This window comes from Periophthalmus magnuspinnatus, chromosome 23 (assembly GCF_009829125.3).
Source record: "Periophthalmus magnuspinnatus isolate fPerMag1 chromosome 23, fPerMag1.2.pri, whole genome shotgun sequence".
In the NCBI taxonomy this organism is placed as follows: Eukaryota; Metazoa; Chordata; class Actinopteri; order Gobiiformes; family Gobiidae; genus Periophthalmus; species Periophthalmus magnuspinnatus.
Genome location: NC_047148.1, coordinates 9,744,459 through 9,767,271, shown reverse-complemented (window position 1 = coordinate 9,767,271; position 22,813 = coordinate 9,744,459). Strand labels below are relative to the sequence as shown.

The 22,813-nt window shown below is 39.9% G+C and overlaps 2 protein-coding genes and 1 non-coding gene across 5 annotated transcripts; 1 reads left to right on the top strand and 2 right to left on the bottom strand.

Annotated features, from left to right (window-relative positions):
- Window positions 1–873: 873 nt before the first annotated feature.
- On the bottom strand, window positions 874–15,213 carry brd1a (bromodomain containing 1a). 3 transcript variants are annotated; one of them, XM_033989455.2, is made up of 13 exons: window positions 14,709–15,213; window positions 12,513–13,902; window positions 12,013–12,169; window positions 11,462–11,593; window positions 11,085–11,213; window positions 8,577–8,889; window positions 7,725–8,012; window positions 6,668–7,201; window positions 5,201–5,354; window positions 4,936–5,069; window positions 4,325–4,434; window positions 3,483–3,631; window positions 874–2,793 (listed from the first exon to the last, which is right to left on the bottom strand). In XM_033989455.2, exons 2-13 carry the CDS (start codon window positions 13,880–13,882, stop codon window positions 2,610–2,612), a joined length of 3,654 nt encoding a protein of 1,217 aa, XP_033845346.1. In that variant the 5' UTR covers window positions 13,883–13,902; window positions 14,709–15,213; the 3' UTR covers window positions 874–2,609. The 3 variants fall into 3 exon arrangements, 2 of the variants coding, with proteins under 2 accessions (XP_033845346.1, XP_033845345.1); XM_033989454.2 differs by having other exon boundaries at window positions 880–2,793; window positions 12,001–12,169; window positions 14,709–15,171; XR_004543010.2 differs by lacking the exon at window positions 4,325–4,434 and having other exon boundaries at window positions 2,655–2,793; window positions 12,001–12,169; window positions 14,709–15,174.
- trnak-cuu (transfer RNA lysine (anticodon CUU)) lies at window positions 10,406–10,478 on the bottom strand. The gene has a single exon. It is a non-coding gene; the product is annotated as a tRNA-Lys (tRNA).
- A 705-nt stretch (window positions 15,214–15,918) lies between the features above and the next one.
- On the top strand, window positions 15,919–22,761 carry zbed4 (zinc finger, BED-type containing 4). Its single transcript, XM_033989029.2, has 2 exons — window positions 15,919–16,067; window positions 17,148–22,761. The coding sequence occupies exon 2, from the start codon at window positions 17,313–17,315 to the stop codon at window positions 20,976–20,978; it is 3,666 nt and encodes a 1,221-aa protein (XP_033844920.1). The 5' UTR covers window positions 15,919–16,067; window positions 17,148–17,312; the 3' UTR covers window positions 20,979–22,761.
- The last annotated feature ends 52 nt before the right edge of the window (window positions 22,762–22,813 follow it).

Here is a 22,813-nt window from a genome sequence, read left to right as displayed (position 1 = left end):
CTGAAGGCTTTTTTTAAAATTAAGATCATGAACCACTCACACATCTATAAGCAAACTGTAGATTATACAATGAATTTTACAAGCTTTTTTGACCAGATTTTGCTACGAATCTCTAAAAATATGGCTAAACTATGTTATTAGCCATGTTTAATTATACTAAAATAGCCTACTTTTAAAAATCCAGGAGAGAAGAAAGCATTTTCACTTTACAAATCGCATTAAACAAATCAAACTAAACAGAACATATCTTACAGCAACAATCAAAATGTAACGCTGCAAAGTAAAGTAAGTTAAAAAAGTAGAGCATGGTTGGATAAAGTGGAGGAGCCTCGTGTTTGGGAGTCTGGCACAAACTAGATCACCTGCAGAAAAGGGAGAGACAGGAGACAGAAGGAGCTAAATGACAGGCGTCTTTAGCACGCTTTGACATTTGACATCATGTGTAATAATCAGTATTATAATCGTACAAAAACGGTGATGAAAGTGGCCCATCGGGTGAAACTGATATTCACCTAAGCGGGGAACCGGGAGGAGCAGGGAGAGCAGGTTGAGTCTGAGGGAAGGGGAAATAAGGAAGGTTTTTTAAAGAACCACAGCTCCTCTCAGTGGATGCCATAGTGGACGCACACAAACTGAACAAGTTGTGCTTTGTTTCTTTGGGACAGGATATTAGGGCTTTTTGAATATTTAGTGGATTCTACTCATCAAGTAAATATCAAGGTCAAGGGATTTTTTGTGGATTTTCATTGCTTTTGCTCAAGGAAACCCAAGTCAGTCGTTTTTACTAAGAGACCAAAACTGTTAGTACTTATGTCTTAGATTGCAAAGAAATAATAGTTACACTCATGAATGATGTTAAAAGTCACACAGTTTACAATGGATTCTGCCATTTTATTCTGATACAAAACGGACCCTGCAAAACATAACAGATGTAAAAAAAAAAAAAAAAACAACTAAAAAAAACAAGTTCATAATAATTATAAAATGAAACATTGTAAAACACATTAAAATACAAAATAATAAATGTTTAGAGTAACAAGATATGAAAGAATACAAAAGACAAAAGGCAGGATCCACCACCGCAATAGTACCACAATCATTGTTCCTGGAGAATAACGTAATGGAAATACTTTACAATAAGTTAACACAGGCACATCTTGCTATAGCTACAACAAACCATGTAACAGTCCAATGTTAAAACACCTTTGTTGTTTTTGGCAAAAGTTTCACACAAAATCAAAATAATAATGAAAACACATTTGATAGCAAACTTTTTGGTTTCTTGAGAACAGTATGCCCCTTGTCTACAATTACGCATTCAAATACCAAATCATATAAATATATGTAAAAATAGAATGATTTTGGTAGAAAATGAATTTATGCAAGATGGGAGCATATGTTATAAACTTCAATAAATTAAAATACATACAAATTCAGATTCACAATGTTGTAGCCCTAGTGTCAACGTTCAGGCTTTTCCTTTTTTCATCATAAGTAACACTTACAAAATACCACTCGAAACATTTAGTGCCAAAAAGCATCAAGTATAAATACTAAAAAAGTCCTGTACAGTACCCAAATCTGTCAAAACTATAAAATAAGTTAGGCAACTGTAGACATTATTTACAGTTTATATAAAAATGTATTCAAAACTTCAAGTGTGGGCCAAAAACCTTCAGGTAACTAGGCAGCTTTCAATCGTGGTTTTAGGTAAGAAATATTGATTGGTCATTCATCAAAAGTCAGTACATTATTTTGTAAGAGCATCTAAAATATAGAATAATGCGAAGAAATGTTTTTTATGCAACCGGGTAAATGAGTGTTTTAATATGCATAATAGTAATAGAAATCTTTATATTTACCTGTCTAATTAATAATTCAGTGTCCACATTATTCTTTTTTTAGATGCATTTGTAAGTTAACAGCGTAATGCCCTTGAGTGTATGGTTGAAGCACAGTTACAAGCCCGGTTTTACTGAGAAAGACACATTTGTTTCAGCAGCAGCCATATTGGCAAGTGGTAAGCAGTGTTCATGAGAGAACGTGGAGAGAGGGAGAGCACCGTTCAGCAGGTGTTCACTAAACATGTGAGTCTCCGATGTACAGCTCTGGACAACAAAGTAAAAGAAGAGACCACTGACGATGTAAGCCTGTAAGCCTGTGTGTGTCAAATACATATGAAAACATCCCTAACAAACCACCAAGCAACAGTAAGAGAGTCATATAACATTACATAAAAAGTCTGTGAAAAACAGGTGAATAACACACATGAAAACTATAATTACAAATCCAGGTTATTCAATAGAATATGGATTTCTCATTAATGTATTGTCAAAAAATAAACGAAGATAAATCTTTAGTTCATACCGTTTCTTTCTCATGTTCATTATATTTACCAATTCACTGCTGTAATTTCAAATCAGTTTTTGTTCCACTTCAGTTTGATAAAAAGTTTGAGAATCACTCCTGTAAAGAACAAAGTGTTCCGTTCCACATCCTACCTCTATAAAAGATAAAAGCGGATGCTTCTGCAGTGGTCTCTTGTTTTCCCAGAGCTGTAAAACTTAGATAAATGATATTTGGTAAAGGCGAGGTACTGTTACAGGACATCAGTCCAAGTCACTGAGGTCGCTGACTGGCTCGTCCTGTACAATGCTCAGGTGGTTCATGGCACGGCTGAAGGCGATCTGGACCGCTTTACGGATGCTTGACGTGCGACCTTCCATCATTTTGATCTTGTCGATGGTCTTGTCTATCCCCAGGGGAACCATCTTGGATCTGGGAAGCCACTGCCTGAAGCAGGAAAACAACATCATGAGCAAAGTGGATTTTTTTTTTCCTGAAAGCAACACTGACTTTTAAGGATGAGAAAGCTCTCAAGGTGAAAAGGACAAATGCAGATGCTAGTTCACACTGGATTAAAACCTTAAAGAGTTTATAGGTTTGACTCCTTGTGTGTGGTGTTATATTTACCACAACACACAAGGAGTTAAACCTTGTTCTGAGTTCTGGAACGATCATTTTTCTGATGAAATTATAAAGAAGACTCAGTGAGAAAACTAGAATTACTAGTTTTCAGACCTCTGTCAGACAATTACAGTTTAGCTAAGAACAATAGTGCCTGTATGTGTAGGAGGTACTTTTTCTCTGCAGTTTCGTAGTGAATTTTTAGCAGATCTTAAAACTTCTTAACAAAAAGGTTTAAAATAGTCGTACCATGAAAAACAAAAATTAAAAACTATTAATTAGCTTCTAGATAATAATTACATTTGGAAGACAACACTTGAATATAATGGTCACAGGTTTTTCTGATGTACTAAAATCAAATAAACTCCTCTGTGAACCTGAGCCGTTTATTGCCTGTTGACGATTTATAGCACTTGGCCACAGCAGAATAATGGTGAGCTGATGGACAGGCTGACACGCTTCCCCTTGTAGAGCCGAGTGTGGCCTTAAATCACTCCGGACGATCGGGCACTCACCAGCTGCGCTTGTTGTCGAAGAAGAGCACGAGGTAGAGTTTCTCTTCGGCCTTGTACTGCATCTGCTCCCCGATCCGCAGCACGTCAGAGGGAGGCTGCGGGATGGACGCCCTGTTGAGTTGGCAGCGAGGCATGTGGGGGTCGATGATCTGAGCGGGGGAGAAAGGGAGAGAGACGGAGTGAGTTAGACACAAGCATGATCACACATTATTATACACATCAAGAATGCAAACGGTTTGATATAAATAAGTGCTGCAAATATGGTGCAAAAAGGGATAGTTCAAGAGTAAATCAGGGAGCTACTGAGGAAAAGAGCTACAAGGTCAGACAAAGCTTTTGATGCATGATAGATTTTACAGAATTTGCCATATTTCAAATAGCGCTGAGTATCATGTCACATAGTAAATTTTGGGTTTGCTTGCAACTTAAGTAGTAGTCATATAGGCATATTGATTGATTTGGTTGATGGTGATTTGGGCAACTATAAAACAGAATCTTCTCTATTTCTTTATATATGGGAGAACAAAAAGAAATTCCTGATGAAATATATCCTGATTCTCCATGCATCCACACCAATTATTTACAACCTGAACTATCCCTTTAACAGCACCAATTGTTTTCTTTTTCTCATGCCTCTCCATGCTGAGGTCAATTACACAGTTATAGGCTGCCACCTAGAGGAAATGTTGAATGAATTACACTTCGGAACGTGACCATCTACACTCTTGATGAAATGAAGTGCCATGTTTATGATCCAAAGTGTCTCAATGTGAAGTGATAGAAAGTCCCCAGAGAAAGAGATCATGAATTCACTGTCGCACATGTGCTCCACAAACACTCACCAGGGCAGGATAGGAAGGGTATCCACTACATTTGGCCCAAACTAGCTTTAGGGGTTCCAGTGCAACTGTTGCAGCACTAGCAGGCATCCAAATATTGCTGTTGCCAACCTCTAGAGAAGCAGGGACAACACCGGACATGTTAAGTGTGAGTTTAAACAACACCCAAAGTACAAGAACAAGCACACCTCCAAAAGCCATGCAGAGAGTAGAGTAGAGCCAAAGCATAATCAGGCTTAGAAAAAGATTAGATTAACATATCCTGTGTTACGCACCAGTGGAAATGACAAATATTATAATCTAATAATTTTTGCCATGGATATTAAATGAGAAGATCCTATTCACACAGCGCCTGACTTGGGTAATTGTTGGCTGTTAATTTATAACCCAGTTGATTATAATGAGTCAATCGGGCACATTATCAGTCTCCAATGTGCAAGTTGTTAGATTTGTCTAGATGAAGGTAATTTAATTTACAAAAAGTGCTTTTAATCAAATGTTTTAATTCAAATTTATTTTTACTAGTGTCACCTATAATCAAATTAAATGTTTCAGATGTTGAATAAACTGTTAATAACGCAAAGTAGTTGGAAAAATGTTCTAAGTTAACACACCTGCAGCTAATCGAGCAGCTTTTGCAAAATTCCCAGTTTCTATGCAGGCAATTAATTCACTCTTGTCATCCACAGTGTGTCTCCGGACCAAGGCGGGCTTTCCCTTTCCACATTTCGGAAGACTGAGAACAGCACTAAATGTAAAAGAACACAGGTAACAGTACAATAAATAATTTCTTTGCAGTGAGTACTATTGCGTGTAATTCGGTGCTTTCATCTTCATAGGACTTCTGTGGCTAAATGAAAAACAAAGTGAAACAATTACCTGGTGCTTCCTGGTAAACTGCTGCAGGAGGAGATGGATGACTCAGAGGCACAGCGGCGGCGAGGCTCCACAGGTCGACCGGTTCTGCTGGGATCTGCACGCTGCGTCTGATGCTCCGTCTGATGCTCCGTCTCCAGGAAACCTCTCGACAAGCCTGAAAAGACATGCACAAGCAATGTATCACACCATAGTGATTCCTCTGCTACACAAAGTACAATCATAGAAAGACATGTTTTGAGAGTTCAAACAGAACAATAACAGAATTCCAGTACTAATGCTTGGGGATTGGTCACAGGATATGTTGAACTCATGGTTGTGAGATTACTTTCCGGCTTTGACAATGTCCTGAATTTCCTCCTCACACTTTAGCCCCTGCCTTCAGAAAAAAACATTTAATCAGAGCCATAGAGCCAAAAACCCCAGCCAAAAGTAGGACTTGGACTCATGGAAGCTCTATGTTCAAAATGCACACAGATATGAGTAGATGTGGTCTGTCCTTTGAGTTAACTGACTCTTTAACAATAAAAATAAAGTAAAAATAGTAAAGTAAGTAAAAACTGTCATGGTGCCTCCATGTTTGTTTATGGCCATGTTTACTTCCATTTTGGTAAATCTATGAACAGACTTTGAGCACTCTGTACTAGTTATTTAACAGACACAGGCCACAGAGCTGACATTAGAAAAAGCTAGGATTAAACCTGGACTGAGGTAATTATTAAACTCCCCAAAAGATCAACTCAGACTAAATTAGTACCCAGGTTAAAAGGAAAATATGTATTACTAGCAGTAACAGAAAGCCGCATTTGCTTATTCTATATTATTTTATACAGGACTACTCATGTTTCAACCCCCACTTGATGATAATGAAGAGAACTGACTGCTCACAAGTGTTATTTTTGGTTCAATTTAGCACTGCAAACAACTGATTAATGTAAGTGAGGTACTGGTTATTTGTAATGTTTACGCAGTTGGAATCACGAGCTGCAAGTAGAGCTTAGTACACAATTGCTAATTTAATCAGGAAGGATTTTAATTTAGCTTAACAAGGTACTGATGATTCACTCCTTTTAAACAGAAGATTTTTTTCTCCTGTGTGAGAAATCTGCATAATTATCTAATAGCATATTGTGATATTAGTTCTCTGGGGGGAAAATGTATAAGTCTCTGATTAAAAGCAAAATACAGAGGAATAAATAAAGTATTCCCATTCTTATTTTAGATTTTAGGGGAATCAGTATATAAATGTTTTGGGGTTTTTTTCTAAACATTTTGCAGATTTTAGCATCTAAATGTATTTTTCCATACAAAAAAAAAAGGTTCAGTGCAGTGAGACCAATTCTAGACTCACCATCTGTTGAATGTCTCTCCCCACTCTTCACTCCCAATCGATGCCACATGCTGTCCTGTCTAACAAAGCTAATTCACCACAAAAGACAACAGATTTGCTTTACTACCGCCATAGCTTACCTGTGTCGAGTCGTTTGACAGGAGACTCCTCTTCCTCCTCTTCATCATATCTACTCCCGCTGTTCTTTCTCTTTCTGTGGATTAGGTTCTCCAGCCTGGGTATGACCACTGACAATATAGACGTGGAGCCTGAATCATCCTCAGACCCCTCCTCTTTCTCAGTGCCATTGCTTTTATCAGGCATTACCTCTTCACTTTTAAGGACTTTTTGAGGACTAGCAACTTTAGATTTTTTAAACAAAACTGCAGTCCGGCGATTGACCGTGCCTGTGGGCTCTGCAACCACTGACGTATCCAAAACACTTATGTGTCTGCCTAATAATGAGCTTTCATGCGAGTGTCCATTTAGACAAGGGGCAGAAAGCAAGTCTGGGATCTCTTCATCAAATAACGTTGGCATGCTGTGTCCTTTGTCGTCACAGGCTTGTTCGATGTCTATTGGTTTCAGTGTTGGGGGCTCTGGGTTTGCTTCTGAGTGGATGAGAGGAGGTATGGAGTTTGACGGCTCTAGTTTTGGAGGAAGAGATTTGTCAACTGTAATGTTGAGAGAAAAAAAGACAGAAAAACAAAAAAAAAAGTTATAATTGTTGCTAAGGGAGTCATACAAGTCATTTCATCTTTGGCCACACATTATTCTCATTATTCATCCAAATTCTACAGTAGTTACTAGTTTAAGCTGCTTTGAAATGTTTCCAGGACTTACCTGTGCCTTGTGGAAAAGCTCTCTAAAGTTTTAGAAATCTAGAACAATGTGTACTAGTAAAATTAGTAAATACAAAAGTACATATTCTAAATTATCACTGTTTTCCACGAAGCACATGACAATTTACAAGTCCCATGCCCCCATTAAAGCCAATATACTATAGTTCTGTGTATACATTAGTTTCATTTGCTGACAAACCTGCGTAGATTCTATAAATGCCCATCTTTTCAGTGTATGCTCATGATCAATTAAAAAATCTGACCAAAACACTTCCAATTATGCTCTTATTTATGACTCATCTGTGCCACAAATATAAACAATCCTAGAGTTATAGCCTGGGACTACCACATGTACCTTCATCATCTGTATAATGCCCATTCATTTTTAATCTGTCTTCTTTGGGTTTTTGCGAGAGGCCTGAGGATGCTGCGTTGGAAGAGCTGTGGCGGTGACAGGGCTGGACTCTCTTCAGACTCATTTCATTTCGCACGTCGTTGATGGTCTTTTTGAGGAGCTTGAGTCGTTTGCTGCGGGAGGGACTGGACTTCATGGCGAATGTCAGATCGAACTTCTCCAGTAATTGCTGTAGCTGCTTCTCCAGGGGGAGATGGGCACGGTTGGCTGGGGCTAGTACACGGTCAACTACAACAATGAAAAAGACCAGATGTGAACAACTTGTGGTTTACAGCACTTTTTAAAATTCAGGAATGCAAAATGTTAAGTGAAATGATATCTGACAACAGACCAATTTATCAAAACTAAAATTTGTTTATATCTGGAGTAGAACTTGGACTTTGACATGCACCAAATCTGTACCAGTGAGAAATAGTAAAAGGTACATTAGGTAACTTTTTTGGGTCTGCCACCTGCTTGTCTCCATGTAGATGTGATTGCTTTGCCTGAAATATTCCACAGTATGGCATGAAACCTATCTATCAATATTGAAGAAACGCATGTGATGCCAACAGGCCAAGTTTGTTTGTTCTTTTGTTTTTCTGCAGTGTAACACCTGCAATTTTGAATAAATGAAAGATGGATAAATTTAAAGCCATACAGTGGAACATTCCAGGTTGTTCCTGGGCTTTGTTTATTTGTTCATATTTTATCTTCTGTTCTCTTTTTATGCAGTTTCTGTCATTATAAAAGAAAAATTCAGAATGAACGTGAATGAAGACTTGCTTAGCATAATTCTCAGTTTTGACTCACCATCTTCCCAAGAAAATGTAGGGACTGTTTTCACTTCAGGAGCTTCATCCAAATGCAGGCCACTTTCAGTATCAAAGCCAATGGTCTCTAAGTCCCGCCGGGCTTTTCTAAGCACGACTCCACCCTGATCTCTGAGCCGGACAGCTGCACGGTGAAAGTACGTATCCTTTGAGTTGTATTTCATGCAGTTGTCGATGATCAAGTTAAAGTCTTCTTCAAACTGGGCAAAGCTTCTGTAGACTTGGCCATCAATGCGCTGCCGCATGGTGGAAAAGTCCATAGGATGTTTAATGTGGTCAAGGTAATCGGGCACCTAAAAAAAATAATGATAACAAACGATGATTTAAGTAAATTACAATCATTATTATTATTAGTAGATTCAACATAAGGCCCTGTTCTTAACCGCAGCCCAAATAAAGTTAAAACGGTGGTGACAACAACAGCAATTGTGTCCTAAATCAAGAAAATGAATAGGACAAAGTTGCCGACAAATGTATTTCTGAAATTCTGTACTACAATACCGAATTAACAGACTGTGGTACGGTGGCTGCCTCTGGAGGTACTGCAGTTTGAGTATAGGTTTTATTTAGAGGTCAATCTATGAAAGTGTTTGTCCTACTTTAAAGGACACTAGAACTAACTTATTCATGGTTTCGTCTCATTTTATACCATGTTTAGCCAGAATTTAGGCCTGATAGTCCAGGTTTAGATCTGAAGAACTCAGAAGGATAAATATAATCTTACATAGTACTTGGTGTAAAAAAAATGAATGAACCACTGCTTAATGCATGTCTTAAGAAACAAACCAGGGGCCTCAAAAGCAGCTTGAAAGAGTCTGTACGGACAAAATGCAAATTTCACAGACATGAAAAAATATTGCGATTTATAAAATCCTTGGTGCACACTCCTTGATGCACTTCGCTCTTAAAGTTTGCGGTCTGCAGCAGAAATCTGCACACATGATCCCACCTCATGTCACGTCATGTCACATTTCACCATAAAAGAACAATGGAATGTAAGTTCTGAATGAGATTTACCTAAACACGGACTGATAATGAGCAGGTTTGCTTGACACAGGGGCAAAGAGGCAAGGGCTCAGGGGGAGACACTGCAGCAAAGAACGCAGGCGCATAAACTTTTAGAGAAAACGTGAACTCTGTTTCTCTGGAACAACTTTTTGACACTTATCCTGTCATGTAAGCATTTAAAAGTGCTAAAAAGTGCAAAAAAATGTTTACTGTGTGTTTTTCAGTCTTTTTGCAGTCTGAAACACACACAATAAGGGGTTTTATTCTCATATTGCTTTATGCACCCTCGTGCACACTGAGGTTTTAGTGTGTGTACAAGTGCATGTGTAGGGGGGGCGTGGGAATACATGGATGTGTTTAATTTCAGCCATTCTGTAGCCACACGCACATGTAGGTCTATGGGTTTGAGAGAGGAGAGGCAAGACACGGAGCCACTGTGTGTTTGTGTGAGGAGTGAGAGGACAGTGGAGCTGTGGTGCTGTGTGTGTGACCGTAGCACGTCTTAGATCGTCTTTGAGCCCTATGCTTCCTCTGTGGATCAACTGTAGGAGAGTGTGAATCCAGTGACCATTCCGTAAGGGGGCACAGTGACACTGCAGGGATCATCTAACATCAGTGTCAGCCAGTGCCAATGCAATCCGGGGCACGCAATGCACTTTATTCCCCTCTAATGCCCGCAACACTTTGGAAAATAAAGATACTCAAATCAATTGTGTGTGTTTCTCACATGCTAAATGGTCAGAGTTCATTAGATTCAGTTAATATTCTATAAACATGAAGTCATCAGAAAATAAAGACAATCGCCCAACGTGGGGCTCGAACCCACGACCCTGAGATTAAGAGTCTCATGCTCTACCGACTGAGCTAGCCGGGCATGTGCAGACCTGGCTCAGAGCTTTGCACAGTCACCACCTGCTGCCGGAAATCAGTCTCTGGTTTCACACCAATCAGGAACCCTACATTTCTCAACATACTACACTGTGCACATGCAATAAATGAAATCAATCATAGAGAGAAACAAACTGTTAAGAAATCTATTGTCCGTTTTTTTATGTGATGTGCACAGGCTTTTATTTTATGGAGGTAGCAGTGCACAGTATTTTCTTTTATTACACGGTGTTTAATAATAGTATTTACACTGGTGTCCACTAAACATTATACCGAACAACAACATTGTGTTTGTATTGTATTTATTGACAGATTCATTGATACTGGTGATTATATCAAAAGGTTCAACAGGTATATAGTTTATGTTTCTATTGATTTCAGTAGTAATGACTGCAAAGCTTGATGCAAATGTGTGCATTTTGACTTGAAAAGATTTGTCAGAGTTTACAACAGAAAGAAAAACAGTTGCCCAACAGGGTCTTGAACCAACCACTCTGCGATTAAGAGTCACAATCTACTGACTTAGCTACCCAGGTTTAATACCAGTCCATTATAAAGTGCCAGTAAATTAAAAAAAATAGTTTAGTAATACCTCATTGACATCAACAGGTTGGGCATAGATCCTTGCTTGGTCTTTTGCTTGTAGTTGCTCCAAAACACCTCTGAGGAAAATACTGAAGGGAGTCAACTGCATCTCAAGAAGGGTCTCCTGAAGCCTAATCTGGAAGGCACACAACCATTGCTTTGTTTATACAAGACATAAGAACGGTTAGCACACTCACCTCAAAACAACACAAACACTTTGAATTACTTATGAACCTGAACATGCTTAATAGACTTATTCCCCCGGCTTTGTGCTTCTGACTGACATCTGGAGAGTGTCTGGGTACAACATTACTCATTGCACTCACCATGTCCCTCATTGGCACTGGTTGGGATGAGCCAAACAGAACATTTAGTCACAAATACCTCTTCTCTCTTGATCTTCTCCCTCTTTCGGATCAGTTCCAGTAACAGCCGCGCTCGCTCCAGGTCGTGCCTCAGACGGTGCCACTCTTTCAGTTGGTCTTTAAGGGCTCTGCTCTCATCGTCATTCCTTTTCTGTGAATTCACATTAATTTGTTTCAGAACTCGCTTCTTAAGCAATTACAGGGTGTTTTTTCATATTTTAGATTGTATTTTGTGTTTTGTCCTATACATGTTTTAAATCGACAAAATAGTAATGAAGCAATGAAGGCCAATTGGCTGTTTTTTTCTGTTTTCTCAGCTACTTAAAACAAACTACCTCTAGTCTACAGTCTATTTTGCAACACTGAAAGGTGAGGCATAACATTATGACCATATAGCCACAGTTGAAGTAGTAGTAGTAGTAACATTTAAATTAAGTTAAAGTAATTAAAGTTGAATAAAAGGCTGTGCAGGTCATAATGTTTTACACCTGTTCAGTAAGTTTTCTACAAACTACAGGTAAAAGTAAAAAAACTGATGGTGTTCAGTGGTTGACTGACAGATGAACAAACCGGTTGTGCATTCTTCTTGGCCTGGAGGCTTGTCTGGAGTCGTTGGATGAGGGGGAGGTTATTCCTGGACTCTCTCTTCAGTGTCCAGTAATTCAGGGCGAGCTCAACAAAAGCCCTCTTCTTCTGAACAGACACCTGGTTGAGTATAGTTTGTAACCTGGGGCAAAGCAGTAGACAAACTAGTTGAAGGTAAAAGTCTGGTAGATGTTCACAGCAACTAATATAAAGTAAAGTATTGTTATCAAATACATTTTCTTTTATCTTAAAAAAAATTATAATAATCTTGGAATACTTCTTTTAGGTCTAAGATGGTGCTGTCCAAACAATTATGGGTAAAAAATTGTGTCAACATGAAAACTCCGTCTAATTCAGTATATACTGTTCTATACACGAGATTTGCATATTTCAGGAGGCAGTCCATTTAGTTTAACAAAATGGAGGTGGGCTGTGGGAGTGATTTTGACTGAAAGGCTAAAACTAAGATTTTTGTTTGTTTGTACCTGTGAGTAGGAAACAAAGGCACTGGGCTGGCTGGCGTTTCAGGTTCACTTTCTACTTCAGGCTCTGTTTTCTTACTCTTCTTTTTCAGATTTCCTTTTGAATGTCCTTTGTCGCTCTGCTTACATAATCCATTTTTTGGTTTGACTTTATTGTATATGTTCAGTGGTCTTCTTACACATCCGTGAGGTGTGTGCGAGCCGCAGTACGACGTTTTCTTCACATAAAAATTGGCCTCTCTTGTGTCTGCCTCTTTGACTGGCTCCAGCTTCATATAGAGACCAGCCTTTTGGGCACAGCTCACATGAAAAGCAGTGTAACAGTTGACTTTGTGGCACTGGATGCACGCCCCAACACCTTTTTCTTTACAGAGGTAGCATGTGAGTTTCCAGCGAGTTGAGGGGATTTGGCCAACCCCATCTATAGGTTCGATAAAAGTCGTATTGGAAAAACCCACTTCAGGTATCCACAGTGCGCAAACAACATGCCCCCAGCGGTCATCGTCAGTCCTTTTCACTGCTCCACCTAAGTTGGGACATAGGATACAGTCTGCAGGCTGGTTAGGAGACTGGAGGCAGTGGCGGCACAACCACTGGCCTTCTGGGATATAGGGAACACCGTAGCATTCCTGGTGAACAGCAATGCTACACATACCACAAAACAGCATGGTATTAGCATCACGATCCTCTCCAGCCATGCAAATACAACACACTGAATCATCATCTAACGGAGTGAGATTTTCACTGCTCTGATCTAAACTTTCCAGATACACCTCTTTCTCAAACCGGTCAATTAAAAACTCAAACACATTGTAGGACACTTGACTGATGCCCTCACATCGTCGTCTCTCATTGACCAAATCCAGCCAAGCATAGTCTTCCTCGTCCATGTCATACTCCGTTTCCTCATCCAACTCTTCTTCAGTTTTCTCCTTGTATTTGTAGTAAGCTGCAGTGCGCTGGCGAACTGCTGGGATGTTATATTCAATTGTACGAAATTGTGGCTCAGGAAGTTTAGGGCCAGGAGGGGGCAGTGGTGGTTGTTGATCTTCATCACAGTTGATTCCCAGAGCAGCATTTCTTTTCTCTTTGTTTTTTTTTAACCTAACAGACCGCAAAAGAACTTGTTGTGGTTTGTCAGCATTTTCTTTATTACTTGTACACTTCATCATTTCTTGCAACATGGGGTCCTCATCTGTGATAACCTCCAGCTTGTCGAATATGCTTATTCGGTGTAAGCGCCCATCCACCTCGAACTCCACCATACGCTGTGCCTGTTCGTATGTGAGAATCTGTTTGTTGGGAGAAGGTTTGATAGGAGACGGTGGCCTTGGTGGAGCCGCAGCCCGGGGAGGCCGGACTCTCTTCCTCATATTTTTGAAACTCCGTGTTCCTGCAAAACCACATGGTAAATGAGACAAAATGTAAGGCAGAGCAATGTTTTTAATTGATTTAAACTGTGTGTATATATCGGTATGTGAGTTTGCCAATGTAGTGTTCATTTTATCAACTTTTTTGTTTAGTATTACAAACTACAATGAAAATAATGTGGTTCACCTTTAGACCCAGTTTAGAGCTGGAATAGTCCTGTTATGTACTAGATTTAAATCTGGTGGTACTCAGAAACCCAAATGTTTTCTTTGGTGGTACTTGGTGTGAAAAGTTGAGAGACACTGGTCTCTCCTAATTACTCTGACTCTAATAAGGTGCGATTCCATTGTGTTATCTACATTTTACAAGTGCGAAGGGAAATAATCCCACTGATTTAAATATTTGAGAAAAAGTAAAAAAAAAAAAAAAAGTTGTGATTGATTGAGTACAACAAAGGAGAGAGCCTCGTTGATATTGTTTTGTTACTTTTAGGGGCTGGTCACTGGGCTCAGCGGGGGCATTTAAACCCTGTGAGAGGCGGTCACAGGGCTCAATTGAGCTTTGACTACAGCCTGGTTAACACTTGCCAATTTGGCGTCAAAAGCAACTGGCTTGTCTCGGATTTCATCAAATTAGCCAAGCTGCTAACAATAACATAGCTAAAAAGCTAGCTAGCAACGAAACCGCCCCCAACTCTGAGCAAATGGCGTAAAATACAACGAAGCCCTTTAAATGTGCATGTCCCGTGTTTGTAAAAGGCTGGGCTGCTCTATGGAGAAGGTTCGGGACTCTTTCCGCGTTTAGAGAAAGAACAAGATATACACATACCTCCGTCTGCGAGGTTTTGTTAGAAGATGGAGATGGTGGCTTGTCCGCAGCTTCACAAAGCCACGACAGGCCCTGCTCAGCGGCTCTAGCTCCGTGCACACTGTCCTCATCCGAAAGACACTCCTTGCTATAGCGGTAAAACAGAAGGCGTATTTTGGGTCAAACGATACGTTTGCTTTAAATTTCGCGGTTTTACAAATATGTTTGCTCTTTAAAAGCAGTTGGAAGGCTACAGCAACTCCTTGCTAGCTATCCCGAGCTAGAAAACAGCAGAACAGCGGTTCATCCCCCAACAATGCTTTGAGAGCAGACAACTCCCACCCGCAGCAGCGGCAGCACACTCACAACAGCCAGAGCCATGAGCCACAGCAGTGACGGAGGTCATGTTAGTGTTGAGCTGTAGCGCTCACACAAAAGCCCATCTGTCACACAATCAATGCGTCTCCCTTTGTCAGCCTGTGTATCCTTATTGAGACAAAGCTCCAAACAAAGCCTGTGTCTATAGGACACAATATATCACGTTAGCATAAAACAATGCTATGCTCATTACCGAAATCGACTAAAATAAGTACAAGTCTGTGGGTCATATGAGTTTGTGATGGAGCTGAAGAGGCTAAAACGTGAACAAACGCCAAGGACCACAGACGCACGTTGCCATAACAACACACGCCCGAACCCGCGTGCGTGCGTCGTCCCTGTGACAAATTCAAAAGGTCAATAAAAATAGACAAACGGAACAAATTACTTTTGTTACTGCTATTATATCAAAACTTGACTCATTTCCATTATTTACTGGCCGGGCCTTCCGAATAGTGAGGAAAATCGGACATGTACATGAAATTGTGGACCCATTCCCGAGTACCATTCACTCACTCACCGTTCAGTGTTTACTAATCAGGCTCATTTTGTCTGCGTTTCGTACAACTCACTTACCTGTGAAGGTCACAGCAATGTAGCCATGGCATATGATCACAGACTATATACACACACATTATATTTACACTCTATAGGTATAGCCCAACTGATCGTTTAGCTTACACCCTATAGATAATGGCGTTATTTGTACTTAGGCTATTGTGTGAATATGACCAGAAACCAACTAAACTAAAATACTTTGGGGTGAGACAAATATTTAAGGTTTCTGTACGGGTTTGTCGCTGGTTCGACCATTAGTTCGACCTCTTTCTGTGACATCATCCTTCCGTCCGCCGCTGCGTGGCGCTGCACTGCTGCGGCCGAGCGTGAACTAAGCAGAGCAGGAGACAAAAGCAACAAAGTGAGCCCCTCCGGATCAATCAAATGTGTAAGATTTAACTGTTTAGGAGCCGAAACCAAGCTCTGACATTGCCGCACAGCACCGTAAGTACCATGTGATCATAAACGTGTGTCTAAAAGTAGGTTAAATGTAACCAGGGCGTCGTAGCATTTCATGGTCTGATCCAGATCCGTGTGGTTCGTATGTGGCCACGGCTGGTTCTGCCTCGGCAGGTTAGCTTCTGTCCTGAGTGTGGCCTAGCTGCTGCTAACCAGCTAGCAGTCTAGTTGTAAACTGAGATTTAGCCGGTTGTGGTCATTCAAGAATAGTGTTTTGGGTCATGTTACGATGTGTGGGATTTGTGTTATTCAGAGCCATGTGACACAAGTTTTGTATCCATGTCTGAATAACTCTGTGTGTACATTAGCAAAGATTGTTAGCATTATGATGGCTGTATTTACTGTAGTGGAGCTATAAATACCATTTGCTTGTTTCATCGGGTTAATTATTTAACAATTTATGAAATAATCTCGCCCAGTCATTCAGTCTTTAATTACCGGCATATATCTTTTAAGAGAATCGATGTGAAGGCTAAGGGTTAGCTATTTTTACTGCCCCTCCACATCTTCCTGATTAGCACTGAGACCAAACCCGGAAAAACCGGTGTTGAGATGGCCTATGAGATGAGTCCTGTTACTTTGTTTGATATTTGTTTAAAACGTAGATGTAATGGTTTGTTGTATCTGTGAAATGCTGTGTAAATTACGTGTCCTGTATGTATACACTGTGAATACACGGGTCAAGCTACGCCTATGTAGACGTGGAGTTGTCTTCAAGCGGACTATTACGCAGTCTTAATATCGTTATATTTAATCAAAACCGACTCGGAGGCAAAAATGTGAAATCTAAATGGCAAAATACCAAGATCAATGTATGTATGTATGTATTAATGTATGTATTAATATCATTATTATTTTAGTATTATTATTATTATTAGTATTATTATTTTATTTTGTGTATGTTTAAGAACAAGAGGAGAAAATATAGAAACTGATGCTAATGATTTACATATGCATTGCACCCTTCTATTGAGACTCAAATTAATTCAAGTCGTCTTTCAAGTCAAATCAAACTTTGTTCATGAAGTACTTTTAATACATCTGTGCTTCTGCTCTCTCTCTCAGGTCTCCTTAAATGGGGTGGGACAGGCAGACCTCCTGTGCCCCATGTAGCCTCATCCAAACTACATCACCTGCATAATGTTGCTGTATCCATGACGACACCCGCTGAAACTCCCTTCATCTGAAGACACTGCCTCATTATTCACCACCAGTTTTTGGGCTGCTACAATGGACGGAGAGGAGGAGGTCTCTCACATGAGCGATGACTTGGACAGTGACTTTAACAGCATCATAGAAAGAAAAAAAAGGGAAGCGAAAGGGAGATGTTTAAGAATTGAGGGAGAAGATGGCTATGTGTTTCAATCCTACAGCTTGCACTCACAAAGAAGCTCAGTTACAAAGAAGGCTCTCTCTAGTCAATCTACTACACTGGATACTGCAACGTCTCTTAATTTATCTCAGGTGAACAAAGCTAAAGTACCAGATTCTCAAGATGCTGACACTGATAATATGGAGTGTGAAAACTATGAAAACGGAAATGAAGAAAATCTACATAACAAAGACAATTGTGATGATCTAAATGGCTTAGAGGACATTCCCGATGATGAAAGTTTAGCTTTCGGCAGCTCAGTTGGCCCATTTGTAACTAAAGACTGTGATGATTATTCTAGTTTACTAAGTGGATACTCAAGTACACTCTATGATGTTGCAATGGACGCTGTAACACAGAGTCTTTTGTCATCTGTAAGAAGTCAGTCAAACGCAAGGAAAAAGTCCCCTGCCTGGAATCACTTTTGTATATCTCCACGAGACAGTACCAAAGCAATCTGTTTATACTGCATGAAAGAGTTCAGCCGAGGTAAAAACGAGAAAGACCTGAGTACTAGTTGTTTGATGAGGCATGTACGAAGGGCTCACCCCACTGTGCTTTTGCAAGATGGCACAGATGCATCCTCGGCCAGTTTCACCAACTCTCTCGCCTCACCCTTGATACCTCTTTCTCCAAACTCACCAAAAAATGGAGACTTGACAAATGATGTCATTCCTCCTGCCTCAAAGATCACTTCACTGTCCACCTCTGAAGGAGAAAATTCAGACCAGTCATCCAAAGAAGTGTTACCCAAAGTCGAACCAAAACTAGAACCATTTCCCAATGTTGACTCTTTTAGCTCTCTACTCTTATCACATTCCAATGACATTAGTGAAGAGCTGTCAGACGGAGGACAAGAGCGACTTCCTGGGACCACCAAAAGTGCAAGCACACGTCGCAGATCTGCTGTATGGAAACACTTCTACCTGTCACCTACAGACAGTTCTAAAGCAGTGTGTATTCATTGCATGAATGAATTCAGTAGGGGCAAAAATGGTAAAGATCTTGGAACAAGTTGTCTCATACGACACATGTGGAGGGCCCATAAAGAGGTAGTAATTGAGGAAAATGGACAAGGCAATCACATTCCCCCTCCATACACTGCCCCACCGTCCCTTTTGTCTCGAACTCAGCTACAAGATGCACTGGATATTAAAAAATCTCCCCAGCTTCCCTCCTCACCAGAAACAACATCTGACGATATACCCCAAAATCTAAATATCAAAGATGAGTGTGAAGAAATCCTGCCCCCCTCAGAGCAAGAGTCCTCTCTCAATCTGTCTTTGCCTGCTCAAGAAGATGGCACGTCCCTTAACTCGTCACCTTGCAATCTGTCAGAAGGGCCAAGCACCACTCAGGACCACTCCATTTTTCAGCAAAACAAAAAAATAATGAAAAGGGTGAAGTCTGAAGTATGGCATCATTTTATAGTGTCACCAGTTGATCAGTTAAAAGCACTGTGCCGCTATTGTCCGTGTGTCATCAGTCGGGGGAAGCGGGGTGACTTTGGTACAAGCTGTTTAATGAGACATCTTATGAGACGGCATCCGGATGTCCTCAAAAACACAAAAGTTGACGACAAAGAAACCTCTCTGCTTCCCTTTACCAGCCTCATTCCAACGGATGAACTTACTTCACAAGAAGCAGAAAGCCCTCCTGAAAAAGAGAAAAAGTCACCGTCAAGTAAGAAGACATCCAAACTGTGGAATCATTTCTCTATTTCTTCCACTGACCCGACAAAAGTAGTTTGTTTGCACTGTAACCGCACAATGAGCAGAGGCAAAAAAACAACAAACCTCGGCACGAGCTGTCTGTTTAGGCACATGCAGAGGTTTCATGGACATGTTCTTGAAACTAAAAAGACTTCTATCTCAGGTGATGTGCCCTCTGCTGAAACTGATGTAAAACAAGAGCTAACATATGAACAGAATAATGACATGTATGATGAACATCACCCGGTTGCCAAAAAAATCACCAAACTATTAGCAGAAATGCTTGCACTGGATTTGCAGCCCTCAGCTATTGTGGAGAATGCTGGATTGAACCGACTACTAGAGTACCTCCAGCCTCAGTATTCTCTGCCGCCCTCCTCTTACTTTACCAGCACTGCCATACCTGACATGTATGAGAGGGTCAAGGACGTAGTACTCACCCACCTGAAAGAAGCAGAAGGTGGCGTAGTGCACTTCACCACCAGTATTTGGGTCAGTAGTCAGACAAGGGAATACCTGACCCTTAATGCTCACTGGGCCTCATACGAGTCCAGGGTCAAGCCTCAGGGTCAGGACTTTCATTGCTCTGCTCTCCTCAGTGTCTCCCAAATAGACTGTGACACTGACATGCAGGACATCCCAAAGCAGCTGGAATATTTGTGGGACACGTGGGTCACCTCATCAAGGCTGAAGAGAGGGTTCATTGTAACTGACAACAACACCATTAGAAACACATTGGAGGACCATGGCCATGCTACCATGCAGTGTTTTGGACATACTGTTGATCTAATTGTTAATGAAGCCATAAAGAGTCAGAGAATGGTTCAAAACCTCCTGAGTATAGCCCGAAAGATCTGTGAACGTGTGCACCGCTCAGCAAAGGCCAAGGAAAAACTGGCTGAACTGCAGAGGGCGCACGAGCTGCCCGAAAATCAGCTGATCCAGGATGTCCCCTCAAAATGGCGGACGTCATTCTTTATGCTGGAGCGGATGGTGGAGCAGAGGAAAGCCATTGATGAACTGTCCATTGAGTGCAATTTCAGGGAAATAATCAGCTGTGACCAGTGGGAAGTGATGCTGTCAGTCTGCAATGCACTGAAACCTTTCGAAGTGGCCTGCAGGGAGATGGTCACTCGCACTGCCACTCTGGGACAAGTTATACCACTCATACACATCCTCAATAGAAAAATAGACCTACTATTCGATGAGACTGTGGGTATTGACAATATGCTGAAATCTCTCAAAGAGGCAATGGTCAGTAGGATGTCGTCAATGCTGCATGACCCCCGCTACACCTGGGCCACTATGTTAGACCCACGATACAAAACCTCCCTTTTCACAGAGGAGGAGGCCGAGTGTTGTAAACAAGACCTGATCCGTGAGCTGGACTCGGACTGCACTACCTCAGATGATGTAAATTCCCATTTGGCCAATGGCTGCGACGAGTCTTACAAAACATCAAACTCAAAGAAAGACAACCTATGGACTCTTATGAACGACGTCAGACAAGACAAACATGAGGAGAAACCAAAGTCTTCAGAGCTGGCAGTGCTGGAGTACCTCGAGGAAGACATACTTGATCAAAACTGTGATCCGCTTGATTATTGGAACCTTAAAAAGTTCTTGTGGCCCAATTTAGCCAAAGTAGCCGCCCGTTATGTTGGCTGTCCCCCCAGCATTATCCCAGCAGAAACATTGTTCAGCACAGCAAGTGTCAACTGTGCCCTCAATCAACCTAGACCTCTACTGGAAAACATGGAAGGTCTACTCTTCCTCAAGGTTAACCTGCCGATGATTTATTTTCAATACTGATCCTATTATAGCATTAGCAACCCTTTAAAAACCAGGACCAAGCCACGTAGCTGTGAAGTTAAGGTATTTTTAATTGTACAATAACGGCCATTATCAAAATAAGGTGATATTTCTGGCTCAGAAAAGCTCAAAATTCAAGTTACACTTTTTGCAGATGTTAAGGGGCAACCTAAATATTGTTATTTATGTCATAATTGTAAGTTTATAGTATTATTTTTTTCAGTTCCGTGCCATTGGTGTTACAGCTTTTTGAAAGACAAACACACAGGCAAAAATGCAATAAAATGGAAAGATGTAATAATTTTATGTGAAATTATGGTAAATGGTAACATCAGCAGTGTAACACCATTGCCTCTACATTAGAAAGTGTCTATTTATGTAATAGGGGGCTGCAACATCAGTTACTGTAACACCAATGACAAATTTCTATAAAATGTAACTTCTTAAATATTGTTTCTCACTGCAAAAGTAACATTCTGTATCCTAGTAAGATAGGTTCAATTAGAAAATGATACAATTACGTTTAAGAAAAATGCTTTATACTGTTGCAAAAGAGCATAACAAAAATGATGTTTCAAAGTGAACTATGGTAAAATTTGATGTTTTAAAGTTTTGTTTTTTTTACTTTAACTAATCAAAAGGCACCCGCAAATGTTTCACAGAAATAGTCTTTTTTACATGGTCATTTCTGATCTGAGAAATATTTGCTCACATATTTTTTTAACATACAAAATACTGGTTAGTAATGCGGATAAGACCAATGACAAAATCAGGGGATACTTTTGATCACTTATTTTTGCTTAGTTTAGCCCATGGTATTTGCTTCATATTTGAAAAGTTTTCCCATAATCAGATATGGATTTTTTTTTTAATGTTTCTGTATGTTTACATAGGGGTTAAGTATACCAATACTTAATAAATAATAGTTATTTAAAAAGTAAAAATTACAAAATTATGATCTGAAACCATCACCATTGTATAAAAGTGTGTTGGATTGAATGCTTTTGGCTAGTTTGAGTATGTTACTTTGAAAAGGTTTTTAGTTAGTTATGGCTGGATATTGTGGGGACATGTTTGTCACCTTATTTTGAAAATGGCCCATATCAATTTATACACTGATTTTTCAATGCAAAAGGCCAGACTTGGAGGGTTAATTGTATTGTACTACTGTTAAAACACTTTGAAAAGTGTATCAGGGAGGGAGGGGGTTTCTAGCTGTAGGGGTTTGTTATGTGTTGCTTGTAAATTTTCTTTGTCTTGTGTCTTCTCTCTCTCCTTGTGCCTTACCAAAAAACTACTTCAGGTCAAAATGCTGTACATATTTTTTTCTTTACATTTTTGATCAGATCACATCAGGATGTTTTTTGATCACTATGAATTATGATCATGATGTTTTTGTTTTGTTTTTTTAATGAACTTTCGCCCAAAAATAAATGCTGTGACTGAAAAATGTGTTAAGTTAATATTATTTAATTTCATTGTGAATTGTGGCTCGCGGTACTGTCATTTAGAAATAGAATTTCTATTTTACTTAAACTTGCTGAAATGTTATTGCTGTATTTTGAGAGTAAACCATTTGTCTTCATTATACAATTTGTCTATTAAGCACAATTTAAGTTTGTCTGGGATTAAATTATGGGTTTAATATTGAGTAAACAATGTACTGTACATTTTTATAATAAATTACTTCAGAACCTAATTTCATAAATGTTTTAGGATTGAGACTGGAACCATGCAAATTTTGTGGTTGTTTGTAAATAAAGGTTTTCCTTATGCACACAAATTGTGTTTTCATTTTTATGCCTCAGAACACTGATTTAAACATAGTGTTAAAA

Excerpts from the sequence above, each read along its gene's own strand:
- brd1a (XM_033989454.2), bottom strand. The coding sequence starts at position 13,882 with ATGAGGAAGAGAGTCCGGCCTCCCCGGGCTGCGGCTCCACCAAGGCCA. Across the intron at positions 12,170-12,512 it reads CCTTTGTTTCCTACTCACAG|GTTACAAACTATACTCAACC; the intron begins GTACAAACAAAC and ends GCTTTGCCCCAG. Across the intron at positions 11,594-12,000 it reads CACAACCGGTTTGTTCATCT|AAAAGGAATGACGATGAGAG; the intron begins GTCAGTCAACCA and ends GTGAATTCACAG.
- zbed4 (XM_033989029.2), top strand. The coding sequence starts at position 17,313 with ATGGACGGAGAGGAGGAGGTCTCTCACATGAGCGATGACTTGGACAGT.